General features: G+C 39.5%; 1 protein-coding gene across 1 annotated transcript in view; it reads right to left on the bottom strand.

Annotated features, from left to right (window-relative positions):
• AQR (aquarius intron-binding spliceosomal factor) overlaps window positions 1-7056 on the bottom strand; it is a 54566-nt gene extending 47510 nt beyond the window's left edge. The window contains exons 1-6 of the mRNA XM_083839638.1: window positions 6708-7056; window positions 5795-5851; window positions 4635-4675; window positions 3592-3627; window positions 1763-1883; window positions 295-435 (exon numbers count right to left, since the gene is read on the bottom strand). Of these exons, the coding sequence (XP_083695764.1) occupies window positions 295-435; window positions 1763-1883; window positions 3592-3627; window positions 4635-4675; window positions 5795-5851; window positions 6708-6791 (480 nt within the window). The 5' untranslated portion in view covers window positions 6792-7056. The remainder of the gene's footprint in view (window positions 1-294; window positions 436-1762; window positions 1884-3591; window positions 3628-4634; window positions 4676-5794; window positions 5852-6707) is intronic.
• Between the last annotated feature and the right edge of the window lie 7826 nt (window positions 7057-14882).

The raw sequence follows: 14882 nt of genomic DNA on the forward strand, positions 1-14882 counted from the left end.
TTTTAAGGGTAAGCCACCGTTTTAAATATAAACATTTTTAAGCACAATTTGAAATACGTGTCTCTAAATTGCAGTAAGTTTCATTACTTCAAATTTTGAGTCTCTTACAATCTTGTGTCAACATAGATGTAGTGACAGAAACAAAGCAAGTGTTGAAAAGGGTAAAAGCCCTTCAGTGCCACCATCGTTTCTAAATGGAGATTTTGCTTTATCTGTCTCCTAAGGAATTACTAAAACTAAACTGCTGCTAACTCAGAATGGTGTAACCACAAGTATTAGTTGCTTTTAACATACCAAACTATTGAAGCAATGATCAAGGAAAAGCAGGAGGACTGTCTGTTCATGTAGAGAGAATTCACTGTCATTCTCAACCAGTGACGCTTCCAATATGCATTTGAAGAAGAAAGGAAAGTGTTCTGGCTTTTTTTTGAATGTCTAGGAATAAAAGAGAAAGTTGAGTCAAGGTGATACAAATTATTTCAATTTTCATTCACATAACATAGATTGAGACCTCCAGGTTTGTTTAAATCTGTAAAAGGAAGAAGGATTTATTTCCCTCTCTGTCATTTATTCTGAGCAGGCAGAACAAGCAAAACACTTGACATCCTCTAACAATATCCTCCTGATTAGGGAACCCCAATATACAGGAGAGCTTAGAGGAACTACTGCATTCTGCTTGACCTCTAACACAGGTGATGCATAGGACAAACCGAACAAGAAGAGCAAGTGGAGTGGATTGTGTTGTGGAAATGCTCAACTGATGATCACACAGTATTATTGTAAAATGACACAGGTTAGAACAATTCCTTTAGACCCACAGAATTGGTAGATTTTAGCCAAAACTATGGCAGCTGTTTAGTGATCTAACTAAAATGAGCACCTAAAAACAACAAAGATTAACTACAGTTGTGGAACTTGCATTCAACTGCCTCAGACGGAAAAAGATAGTGAGTAACTGTGGCAACAGTTTCTTTAAAAGGGCGGCCACGTACCAAATAATGAATTTAACTAAACTGCTTGGATGGTGATGTGCACCCGTCACTTTGCTTCTAGCACGTACGCCAAAGCAAAATAGAAGACACAGACATCACATGCATAAGTTATTAATCCTTTGTGTTTTGCCAGCACTGAAGTGATAGCACAACTACCAGAGTAAGTGTGCTTCTAAAGCGATGCTTGCATAGAATTTCTAAGTAGGCTCACATCATTGAGACATCCTGTGAGAACTGGACTATTTGTAGAAACAACACATTATTTCTGAACCTACTACTACACAAAACAGTATAAATAGAAGCAGAATAAGAGATTACTTCAGGATAAAATTTCATGCAGAAAAGCTACAAAACCATATTCACAGGTTTTAAACAAGACAGTATTAGTTAAAATGTCAGATTTCCAGTGGTGCCTTCTTATACCCACAGATATCAAAATCCTCTCTTTTCTTTCATTATCAGAGAAATAACTTCTCTGCAAATGCCAGACTTGTTGAGTGCCAAAAAAGCAAATGCTGCTGATGTAAAAGCATCATGCAACAGAACAAAAGACTCATGCACCGAAAAGAATCAGCTGATCTTCCATCCATCCCCTGCCTTCTCAGGAAAAGAACACACACTTTAAAATACCATACGAGACATTCCAGCTGAGCTACCATTTACTTTTAACACTACAAGATTTGCTACCTTCTGTCAGTGTAAGTGAGCACACTGCAGAAGCTGCAACTTGTGGATAAAAGTCAATTCTAGCTGTAATTGTAATTGGTTACCTCCCACGCAGGGACATTCTCTCTGAACTTCTCATTCACCATACAGCAGATTGACATTAAATATGCCTTACTGGACACCTCTGGAGAATAATTCATCCATAGGTAATTTTCAAGGTACTGGCTGTGAAGAGACAAAGAATATTTCATTAGTTGCTGCCACCCACATAATCTGTCACTCATGTGAAAAAGCAGTTATCCGCAGGGTTGGGTTTTTTTCTTTTTGCCATCTTTGTAGTTTGTGAATAGTTCCTGAAGTTACTTCTCATCTAGGTCACTGCAGCAGAACTTGTTAATGGCAAACTCAGATAACTGCTATAAGAGACAGATGAGTTCTCATCAGGAAGAAACACCACCCAAGGGGGATTTCAAATGTGCTAAGTAACCACAGCTCAATGCAAAGTCAGAACAAGAATTCATACTGATTTTCCAGAAGGAAAAAACAAAACCTAGCTAAAGAATGTCACTTACAGCACTTCCTAGCATAAGATGCAAAAGACAACTACTGTACAACGCTATTTGTATTATTAAACACCTCTTACTATATAAGAAAATGGAATCATCCAGAGATTTTATGTTTGCAATCATCAAATAAAGGTAGTAAATATATATATAAATATATATACATATAGTGTGACTAAAAATCTTTAATATTATGGGAGAGATCAAGTGATTTCAAGAAAGTAGGAAAAATTACTGGACACTGGGAAATAGCAGCTTCCTAGCAACATGCATTTCTTCTTCATTAACATGGCACATTTCTCACAGAAGAAACTCTTAAAATTACAGCTTAGAGATGAGAGGCAATTTGGACACACAACTGTCTCCCTCTTCTAACTACCTACTGAAGCTACACACGATAGCTTCTCCCGAGGAGGCACTCTAAATTAATCCTTTTCAACAGTGTACTTGCACCCTGTGCCATCAGAAAGTCTTGTTTCTTCCCAGTCCAGTTGTTCACCCGCTCTCCTATTAATGCCAGCTCTAACATTCTTTTTGCCCTTCATGAGACAATCCAGTTTTACTTATATACTTTTCCCACAGCTTACTTTTTTTTTGATGTCTTATAGTAAGCTACTTCAATCACTTCAGGTAAGACAAGTACCAGAGACAGTGGGGAAAAAAGAGGCAGCAAGGGCTTGTATGTAGCCAGAACCAGAAGACTCAGTAAGGCTGAGACAAGAATTGACACTTTCTGGGGGCTCAGCCAGAATGCATAGCATCAAATAGAGCAGCTGAGATAACTTCAGAGGCATATTCAAGATGGAACATATACTGCTTCCCAAGAGCTTGAATCTGCCAACAGTAGGGGAAGAAAATCCCCCAAATCCAGAGAGAATTCCATACTTCATTTTCGCCCAGGCATTTCAATAAACTTCAATACATTTTATTAATAATAATTTAAAAAAAGTAACACCCCCAAGTGAGGATAAACATATGTGAGCAAGAATGGAGAACAGGAAAATCTTATGTATGAGAAGGCAAGAGAACTTAAGGGACAGATGAGGAAAGAAGAAAAAAATAGAAAAATGACTTACAGGACAAATGGCAGTAGATGGGGCTATACACCAGAAAGTACTTAAGTTACATTACAAGCCGATAACATTAAGAATGTTCACAGAAAGAATTAAAACGCTAACTCCACGGTTATTATATTTATCCTAAAATTCAACTCTCCTCATTCAATTTTCCTATTTGTGCAATTCAAGGCTTTAGTAAGAGGGAGCAAATTAGTATGCTACCTTCAAGCAGATTCACTGTTCTGCATTTGTTTCTCATCTTTATGAGTTCCTACAGAAAAACAACTTAAAATTTCACTCAATTTAGCTTACCTGAATTCAAGAAGCATTATCTTTCTAATAGCAAACCTAAAAAAGGAAAAAAATAATCAATTAACACAGAAAAGAAAGCCTTCCATGCACATCTTAGCTTAGCTATTCCCCCCCACACACACACTCTGTTATATAATAAAACCTGTTGAAGCATCTAGAAGGTATCTTTCCCCCCACACACACGCATTTCTAGGCAACCGCAATCACTGGAATACAGTGCTTAACTGCTATAACATTGTGAAAGCTAAAGTTCATGCAGGATCATTAAGTAACCAACGAATTTACATTAAAAAAATATATCTAGATTTCTCTTTAAGTATGAAGACACCACTTCCAACAGTCTTGAAGATATTAAATTGCTGGAAGCTGACAGAGTATTCTGGAAAACTACAACTACATATTTATTCAGTTTGTAATGGTATCACTTCTCAGTCAATGGAACTGCAAGCTTGCTCTGATTCTTCGTGGCAATTTTTTGATGACTTTCGTAAAGCAATCACAAATAGGATTCTCTCCAGAATTCAAACATCTTCTGAAGAGATCCAAATAGCTTTGGTTACTACTCTAATACACAAAGCTGTAGAAAACAGTTTATCTAGATTATTTTGTCTCCATCATCTAACGTTAAAACTTACTGAAATGAGACTCTCCCTGGTTAAAATAATTAGGAAAAAAGCAAAAAGCTAAAGGCACCACAATCCTTAATTGATTTTTTTCTTTACATACCTTGGTGACAAAGGAGGGACCAGCCTTCTATAACCATCACAACACAAAACTAACACAAATCACAACATACTGGCAGATCAAGGAACCAAGCAATATTACATCCAACCCTCATATTCAAGGAGCATAAGCTCATGAGCTTTCTTTTTGCCACACTCAGACTTTGAAAAAAATACAAGGATTAAATTACTAGAATGAAATTGAGCCATCCTCACCTGCTTTGAACATGTTAGTATATTTCAAAGCATTCTATGGAACATTAGAAACAACTGCAACAATGATGGAATGCTAGTCTATATGAAAGTGACTAGTATGCTTACTTTGACTTGACAATTTCTTTTGTATATACATCTTCAATGACCTACGGGAAAGAATAATTCAAAAAGTTTATACTTCATGAAATGGTTAAAAATGCATTAAGATGTTCAATGCGCTCAAAGTTACTCTGTATTAGTTACTCTCTGCTTAGTACTATTTGATGAAATACATCATAACAACTAAGTCTCAGCTCTGGTGAGACCAAAACCTTCACAGACATGCATTTCTGACAAAGAAAATGAATCAACTTAGGGAAAAAAATAGCACCTAATGATACAGAATTGATAGGACCTTAATTCAAGTTACTCAGAAGAAATAACCTACGTCTCACTGAGAGTTTATGTAAAAGTCAAACAGATATGCAAGCCTTATTATTGTTGGTTTACTGTTGAATTTAAGGAACACCCTTTGAAGAGTCAAATCAGTTTCAACGCAGTCATCAGTTGTCACTGTTTCTTTTAAATGACAACTAACCAGTTCCAGCCACTCCTACCCAGTTTTTACCGTAGGAATAAAATAATCTGTTCTATCTGCTGCAATACTCACTTTGACATCACATGACAAAGATCTGTAATTCAGCTGCTTATCTTCATCCTAGTTCTAACAATCGCAAGTACTACAAAAAAAAAGCAAACTGAGGCTAAAAATGGAGATATAGCTAAATAACCACAAGAGAAAGAAACCTAATGTTGAAGGACCCTACACTACAGAAAACCATCACAAAACCAAACATATTAGGCCAAGCTTTAAACATTCAAAACACAGATATCCACCTGAACAGCACTCAGGTTGTCCACTCAAAACTCTCTGAAGAATTTTTAAGTATTACAGTTCAGTATTGCATGTATCTTTCATCCTCTGATTTTTAAGAGTATCTCCTCAAATATCTTTTACGCTCACAGGTTCTTCGCTAAAATAAACTGAACACATAGTACACAAAAAAAATGCACTGCTATTGCATATCATCATAACAGTGCATACATTTAGAAATTACAAATAAATAACAATCAGTTTATAACTACAGTGTGTTAAGTAACTGTTGACCTTTCAAACAGTCTCTCATATTCTTCTACAATATAGGCATCACCAGAGGTTAGCATGACAGAATATCATTGATCTTCATTCTTTCACACCCTGGCACAGTTCTGGTAGAAGTACTTACCTTTGAATCAAAGCACAACTTTTTCTTCACATGCGGAGCCCAGTATTTATTTGCTAACTGTATGAAAAAAGGAAAAAAAAGGTTAAAATATATATCTTGAGTTGTAATGACAGAACAGCTCTGTAACAGATCCAATCCCCATGATTTCACTATTTTTTTGCTTAATTCCAGGTTATAACTACATGCACCAACGCTGTTTTTCCAACAGCAATGCTCTTCAACCACTGAAGGTTCTACGCCTAAATATTTTCTAACAGAAGCGCAATACTCTGTAAGAGTTTCAGATGCAGACTGCTATATAATAAATGCTTTTTGTTGTTGTTGTTTTTGTTATGCTACCCCTAACACATCCCTCCGAAACACACCAGGATCTTTCAGTGGCTGCAAACCCCAGCCTGCAAGCCTCAGGCAGAGGCGAAGGCAGTGGGTCGGGGCCTAGCAGTGCGGCTGGAGCCGTCACTGCATCGCTACCGAGCTGCGCTGCTAAGGCCTTCCCGGACCCCGTTATTCACGCTGTGGAGGGGGATGGAAAGCACAATTTCCAGGGCATGTATAGCTACTTTATGTGCCAGCTGCAAGGCACAGCCAGCCACTGTTTACATATTGCAACGGATCTGATTACTTTTACAGCGCTCTAGTCTGAACGTTTGGGGGCACATGCTCTTCCGTGCGTGACACAGGCCCTCAAACACCTCCGTGGCTCAGGACAGTGCCCGGCCCTTCCCCCGCACCCGCGGCCTCCAGCCACGATTTGAACGAGGAGCTCGCACCGCCAGGCCGCGCGGCGGGGCCGGGCTCCCGAGCAGGGCCGACAGCGGCCGGGGAGGCCTCTCCAAGCCCCGGCCCGGCTCAGCCAGCCCGCGGGGACCCCCCCGGTCCCTCCATCCCCCCGGTCCCTCCTCGCCGTGCCCACCTGGGTGACGAACTCGGCGTTGATCTGCGACACGGTGGGCGCCACGATCTTCTTGGGCGGCGCGGAGGCCGCCGGCGCCGCCATCGCAGCACCCGCCGGGCAGCGCCCGCGTCTCTCCCTCCCCTGCCCCGACCCGGTCCCGTTCCCGTTCCCGGCCCCGTGCCTCCGGGCGCCGAGGGGAGCGGAAGGCAGCGGCGGTACGGAGCGGTTCCGGGGCGCAGCGGCCGGCCGGGAGGGACGGAGGGACGGAGGAAGGGATGCGGTGTCGCCACCTGCCGCGCCCTCCCGGCCCTGCAGCCCGCTCCCGGCCGGTGGCGGCGGGGCAGCGCCCCCCGGCGGGGGAGGGACGGGGCGCCTCGGAAGGGTCCCGGTCGTTCCCTTCGGGGGCGCGGCGTGGTCTGCCGGGCATCTCCGCCTCTTCCCGGGCCGTGTCAGCGGGTGCCTGTCCTCGTTCCCTTGCACCTAATGGTACGGGCAGCCTCTGTGGGGGAGCGCAGAGCTCCCCATCCTGTGCCCAGCTCTCTGCAGGGGCAGTGGCAGTGGCAGTTCCTCCCCGCCGCCGTGGTGCCACGGTCTGACCTCACCGCCCTGGGCAGGGGCTCTTAGGGCCGCTACTGGGGCCAGCCCGGCACACCCCATGGCGCCCGCAGCCTAAGGGGAGCTGCACCCGGCAGGGCAGGCCGAGGTGGAGCCCGGCAGCCCATATGGCCCAGGGAACCAGGCGTGGAAAGCCTGAGCAATCCCGTTTTGTTTAGAGCAAAGGTGGCGGTCCAAACAGTGTACAGGAGGTACTATGGAAAGGACCTGTTCATATTAATGTCGGACAGCACCAGTATCCCAACACTGCTGCGTGTTCTGTTCGGTGTGTATGCCTATATACCTGTGGAGGAGAGGGGAGGCAAAGGTAAGAGAGAAAAACTACACGCTTACACAAGTCGGCAATTTGGTAATCATTTAGACCTGTTAGCAATTAGCTTACTCTATTTGGTACACAGATTAATTAGGGAGGAATTTAACAGAATCTCTAGAGAGGTTCCAGTGCTTTGTTTCTTTGCTCATTATCCAGCACCTGCCACTTGAGTACTTTAAACTTCCAGGCAGATATCATTGAAGTCTGTTTGAATATGACCTCCTTTGTTTTGATATCAAGGTGATCTCCATTTCATTTCTTCAAGCAGAGGTTAAACTAAATATTCTTTTTGAAGTTGAATTAGAATGTGCAATGGGAATGGAAAAAGTAATGACAGTGCCTTGAATAGGATCAGACAATGGCTGTATTCGAATAAATACGCCCACTGCATGTCTTTGCTTTAAAGCTTCCAGAAGATGTAAGTTTCCTGTATGGAAACAAGTAAAATAAAAAAGTTTAAAAACTACTGGTAACAACTTATCTAACTAACAAGGACTGAACACTATCTGTCTAATAATTGAAGCCTTTAGAGAAACATGCATTGGATGAAAATATGCAAATGCAAAGCAATTAAAACACACACCAATGCACCCTGTCTGACACTTAAATTGTGATAAAAGTAAGCAACTTAAGGTGCTACAGTTTAAATTACTCTGGAGTTTGCAGCTTCATGATTGACTTAGGCTTATCAAAATCTACACTTGACACCAAAAAGGGTAGTTATACTTGCCCTTTCTCCATCACTTAGTACGCCATCTAGCATCCATGGACACATATAGAAAATATAAGTAAAATTTACCTAAGCTCTGAGCTGGCTGGATGAGCCACGCTAGCATGTTGCAGCGCCCCAGCTGATGTGTTGGAAAGAACACTGTAGGCAGCACCATCTTCCACCATTAGCTTGTGTTATATCTGACTACTTCAGAAATCACTGTAGCTTATGTTTGCATGTATCAGAACAAGTGGAAATGGAACAGCTTGAAAACCCCTTGGCTTTCAAAAAAGTTGGTTTTCAGATGAGAGCTGTAAGTCTGACTTGTGTTTAAGACAGCATGGGACACTTAGAGACTATGAAGTTTTCATGGGATCAGAGGTGACAGTAGTTAGTCCTTAAATTTCTTTCCTAGTAGCCTGCCTAAGTGCCACCCACAAGGCAACATTTTAGGAGCTATTTCCATACCAAAAAGTAGGCAGGCAAATAAATTTTGGAATTGGGCTGATAAATTATCTAAAACAGCTTTGCAAAGCTAACTCAAACCCGCTGACCTCTGTTTATGATAGATCATCAGTTGTGTCAAACCCCTGAAATTTCCACATGGTATCAAAACTGTGAAAGGTCAAGGAGGAATCCATGTTTCCCATACTTTCAGCCTTTGGATGTCCCAGTGAGATTAGTTGTCTTAAATTTCATGAAGGTCAATGTAGCAACAGAGGTCCTTCCAGAGGGTAAATCAGAACTCATTTAAGTGCTCTGAATGAGCTTCTGGTATTGGAAACTAGTATTAGAAGCCTAATGCTAGGTCATATGATTACAGCCCTCGGTGGCAATGCCAAATAAAGCAATAAAGATCTCATCCCTATAAGTAATGTATTAAATATTTCTCTATAAGGGGTAATGTTTAGTTACATTAGCCCTATGATAGTACAGTAGATGAACAGTGAAATTATTTAGTAATATTTTGGCAAAATACATTGTTTTCAAGTCTCAAGAGTAGCTGAACCTTTAAAAGGGAGTTGCGGTGAGACTAGGCATAATGATACCCGCGACTGTGTGCATGTCCCCATCTGCGACCCTCACCCCAGCTCACAACTGTCTGTTAAGACTAATCTCCTGAATGCAACGCTCAGTTTCCCCCAGAGCAGAGTCATGTCTGTCACTTTCCACCCCAAACTGCTTTGTAGTCAAGGGAAAAATAAAACCCTGCACCCCATCTTCCCCAAAGCCTTCTGTGAAGTTTCCCAGCTTTCTGTACTCATTGACTTAATGCGTCAAAAAATCAAATATTCTTTTCAAAAATCTGTTAATTCATTCATGAAGACATATATTATTTAAAAAGTCACACATTTGGGTAGATGCTGTTTTCAAGACTGTTATACATTTCTAGGCTGCATATAGTCCTGGTCAATTTATATTCAATGCCACTTTCTTGCTTAACTAGCTCTTCTTGTTTTGGATGCTTGCCCTTCTATATTACTGCAGCCAGCAAAAATATGCTTCTCTCCTTTTCTTTGCCAAGGTCATAAATAAGCTGGCCATTGCTTTTATCTCAGCAATATTCTTCCAAATACAGTATCTGTGCATTAGGAAGTAACTAGGGATAATCAGCAGGGGCTGAGTCTGTCTTCTGTCTTGCCTTTTAGATTATTTTGGGTTTTACCTAGAGTCACAGAAATAATTAATTTATAGTGCTGAAAGAAATTCATCTATAAGTGTTTCTAATATTAATTGATTTTTTTAGGTTTGTTATTATGTTTGGGTCTTCAGTGAGACATAAGTGAATTTAAAGCAAACTGCTGAAGTTTTGGTACTCTAAAACAATTCAGTAGTTTGATGTCACTTCACAAAGAAATTTGGGGGCTTGTATCTTCGCTGCAATGCTAACTTATGTGCATTATCTAACTATTAATTAGAAATACAAGGACATTCCAAGTTTGCAGAGTACTTTGAATTGCATACGTATTATGTAAAGTGTAAATATAATTCTTAATTAACTTTTAGTGGAAAAAGAATCTCAATAATATGCACACATCTTATGCCATGTTTGAATTACAGCCTGTTTTTACTCCAGGTCATACCAATATGGCTGTCTAGCAGAGAATCCCTCCTACAGAATTTTGCTAAATGGAAACACCTTTCTTCTTTAAATACAAGCATAACTAATACAAGCATAAATACAAGCATTACCTAAAGAACTCAGACACGCTAAGGAGTAAAAAGAAACCATCCAATACAGACTTAAGCCATCATGGTTAGAAAGCTACTGCAGCTCTTTAAAATCAGCTTTTAAATCTAGCCTGATGAATTGTACACTTAAACACAAGAATTTTATTTATTTATTATCTCTGAAGACCTCTGAAACAGAAAACCCCAAACATTACAAATGTCAAGTCTCATCATGCATGCAACCTTGCACTTACAGCTTTTCTTTTAACTGAAGAAGGAAAGTGACTGTGGATATGCAGCATTTTGAAATATTACTTCCAAAATTATATGAAATAAGTTTTATAAAGGGACGGAGGAATGAATGGCATGGAAATGGAATAATATGTACATTATTCAGAGAAGAACAGAAACCTCCTGTGTCTCTTACCTGTTGAAATGATAAAAGAAATGTATTGATTTAACTTGCTTTCAGGTTAAAAAATAATAATAATCAGAAAGCTTCTCAAAAAAGATCACAGGAATCTTTCAGTACGTATAAAGTTTAGGCACGATGAGAGGGGTTATTTCTTTGGATATAGTTTATCTTCAATAGTAGTTAATATGCACTAACTGTTCAGTCTGTTCACTATAATTTTAATTCAATCACGTTGTACTGCTTTTACAATTTTATTTATGTGCATTCTTCTAGTCCAAGAGTTTGTCACAGTGTTCATCTCATTAAATATGGGTACTCACTCAGTAAATATGTGTACTTCCAAGTATGTGTACTTCCACTCAGTAAATATGGGTACTTTCAAAAATGATGCCTCAGTTTAGTAACAGATGCTTCTTAAAATATTTAGAATTTTAAAGTGTAAAGAAGCCGTCAGTAGCATTCTGATTTGTGTATAAATATTTATTTAGCACACGTTCTGGCCAATGTACTGCCCTTGATTTTTGTGCAAAACTTACAGTAACTTCAATGGAAATTCTGAGCTCATGACTAGAGAAAAATATGGCTAATTCAGCAACCCAGCTGCTTTTATATCCCAGAATAGCAAGCAGTGCCTCTAGTGAGGGAGGTGGGGAAATATGGGAGTTTATGTCATTCTTAGCTTTCTGTTGCTCGGCTCACATTTCACTAACGGCTCAACTTAGCACAGACTCTGGGGTATCCTAATTCTCTTCACAGACTTTTAGCTGGATTTTTAGCAACTGGAGCAGAACAGTGGTATGAATATAAGAAATCAGTGGCTAGTACCTATAGCTCTAGAAATATTTGCTAGAAATCCTGTGAGTGCAACGTGATATGTGATAAAATTTCTGTGGGGAAAGTGCCTTCTTAAATCCATACCGCAGCTTAACCTCTTTAAACATACTGTTTCCAGCTTCTCAAAAACATCTTTTCTTTTTTAGTATTTACTTATTCTACTCTTTCTGTCACAGAAACCAGAAATTAATAACAGAAAGACTACATCTAGCAGAAATTCTCTGCTGGTAAGAAAATTGTAGACAACTCTCTTAGGAAGATTTGTAGTACTGTGAAATCCTAGAGTGTATGATTGAAAAACCTCTGGGTTAACTAGAGTGTCACAGAAGAATGACAAAATTTCAGATCAACCTTTCAAAATAATATGACTTAGATTTAGTTATGTAACTGGCTATCCATAAGCTCAAATACCCACAAATAAGACCTCAAAAACTAGAATGGTTGGAAAATCAAGCACACTTTAAGTATTAAGCTAAGTGTTTCCAGACAAGTTGAATTTGCTCTGTTATGTGAATATGCATTATATTGTTCTAAATGACAGTACATCAAGACAAGAACTTTAATTAATAACCTCTCCCTCTTAAGTGTGCAACTCTGTATCTTATCTTGCTTGCTGCACACTATTCAAGCACTTTATGAAAGCAGCATCATTCATTTCCTTTAATCTTTTTGCAGGCTCTCAATGTATTAGCTGAGTGCTACACAAATAATAACTAGTTCTATTTCTGCAAAGCTCTCCACATGGTGATATTATCCCTGTTCTACTAAAGGGAAACCAATTCTTGATGGCCAAGAAAAAAGCAAAAACCCTCATCAGTGACTACTTAATTTTACATGCATTATACCACATTGTAAATTCAAGTACAGGCTCTATTGACTACACCTGAAACTCTAAGATAGTATAGCTACAAGTCATATACAGGGTCTTGAGCTGGCAACCAAAACTGAGGAATGCACAGTGACAAGATAACTGTGGGAAGTCATCTTCAAATATTTTCCTTAACATTGCATAAGAACTTTTCAAGAAGATGAGGGAGAGGGCCCAGTTTTTCAAGTCCTAAAGGATTTTTCCTTTCTAGTAATTTGGTAATTCCCTGCTGTTAATATTGTAGACTTGTCTATAACAAGACCTTCAACACTAACATGTAGAAATTTTGTTACTAGTTATTTTTAAATATGTTCAAGACATACTTTCCTCCACAGCTGTGTGTAAGATAAAGCCTTTTAATTTGCTTTCTCCTGATTTCTAAATTCTATACTTTAACCCATAAAGTGTTTCACTATTGCATAGAATAGCGTTCCGACTAGCACAAAAGGTAATCATGGCTATCTTTTTTTAACAGTCCTTATACCACAGGCTCAACATTTCTAATCATGGAGGATTTTCAATTTAGAGAGCTCCTCTACTGCATGCATCCTTAGTAACCAAATCAGATCCTATTTTCCTACTACTCTGATCAAAGCTCTAAGATGCCTTAGATTTAAAAATAATAATCATGAAAAAGAAATATATATATGTGCCACTTGATATGTTTTCAGAAGCAATGCTATCAGTTCGGCACTGCAAGTGGTATTCCTTCCACCATATTAATTAATACTAGGACACACAGTACAAAGTACAAGGTAAAGTTTGCTATGGCAAACAAGGTTGCCGTATTACTACTTCAAAGTTACCTCAATGTCATGAAAAAAATCATAACATATGAGTCTTAAAAACTATCCTCAAACCGACAGCGACACTTGAAGTGTCTAGAAGACAGCAAATTTCCACAGTTTATAAAACCTGCGTTGTCACAAACAGGAGTCTCTCTGTTCAACTGTATTTTTGGGATCCTCTTCAAATCAAAATAAAAACCGAGGACATCATCTGAGTTTCTGTAGCTCAACAAGCTATGTTTGCAAGCACATACCAAGCATTATAATGTATACTCTTCCAAATAAATAAATAAATAAATAAAATATACAGGTAAAATAACACAAATTTGCATGCCAGGAAGGTAGTGTTTTCCATGATTTCAACAGAAATTTAGTTAGACCAATGCATTAGCAATATAAATGGGAGACAGCACGGGTAGTTAGCTTCTTTAGATAAGGAATAGATTTTTTTTTTTTTTATTTTTTTACAGTAGTGGCCACAATTTTCTGTGTTCCTCTCCTTCACTACGTCAGCAAGACACATTCCAGTGCCACGTCCTGTGAAGCAGCTTGAGGCAAAGCTGGATAGCCATTTCCATATACTCTTAACTACCCTAAATACCCAAACCATTCAGTGGAGAAGGAGACAATGTCTACATCACAGCTGGTCAGCTTCTTGCGTACTCATGTACTGATTCTCATACCACGCTTTCAAATGGGTGGCCCCAAACTCATCAGTTCCTCAGCCCCATACGTGGGCCCTCAGACCTCTTTCACATATCTTCCTACCAAGACGCACATCCCCTCTGCATATACTCTTCTAGTTTAAAAGCCCCACTCACCTGCACACCGTATTCTTCTTCATTACTCATGCATCTCATGTACAGCCCCACAATTTACTTTCCCCATAGTCCTCTGTAGTCAGACATTCAGAGAGTTGTGGAGTTTTTTGGGACAGGTTCTCAACGCACCATTTTGCACATACTGTGGCAGCACGTATGTGACAAACAGCTCTGTGACCTTCCATAAGTCACATGGGGTTTCACAGATCCATACAAATTAGGATCTATACATCCAGTATATATATGTATATATATATACATACACACACACATGCTATGTAGTGTAGTATACTATACTGGAAAGATTCCAGCAAAGAGGAAAAATTTCAGCCACATACACAAATTATGTCAGGTGTGCAACAGAATCAAGTCATACATCGGCAGATCCAGGAAGAAGACAAGAACTGAAATGGCAGAGTACAAAAGTAAAGCAGCATTCAAAAACTTGTGACATCTCATGGCAGCCAATGTTCACGTTAGAACAGTGGTTTCTGAACAAGGAAATGATCAGTTCTACTTGTGTGTGATTTTGTTGGTGTAAGGATGATTAATCCTCCATTTTCATGGACTTCAAAGATTTACTTTTTAAATAGATGCTAAAAAAGATGCTGTTTAAAAGCTGCTTGACAGATTTAGTCTGTATATGAAGAAGCCC

Source organism: Anser anser, assembly GCF_964211835.1.
Source record: "Anser anser genome assembly, chromosome: 5".
NCBI classification, from domain to species: domain Eukaryota; kingdom Metazoa; phylum Chordata; class Aves; order Anseriformes; family Anatidae; genus Anser; species Anser anser.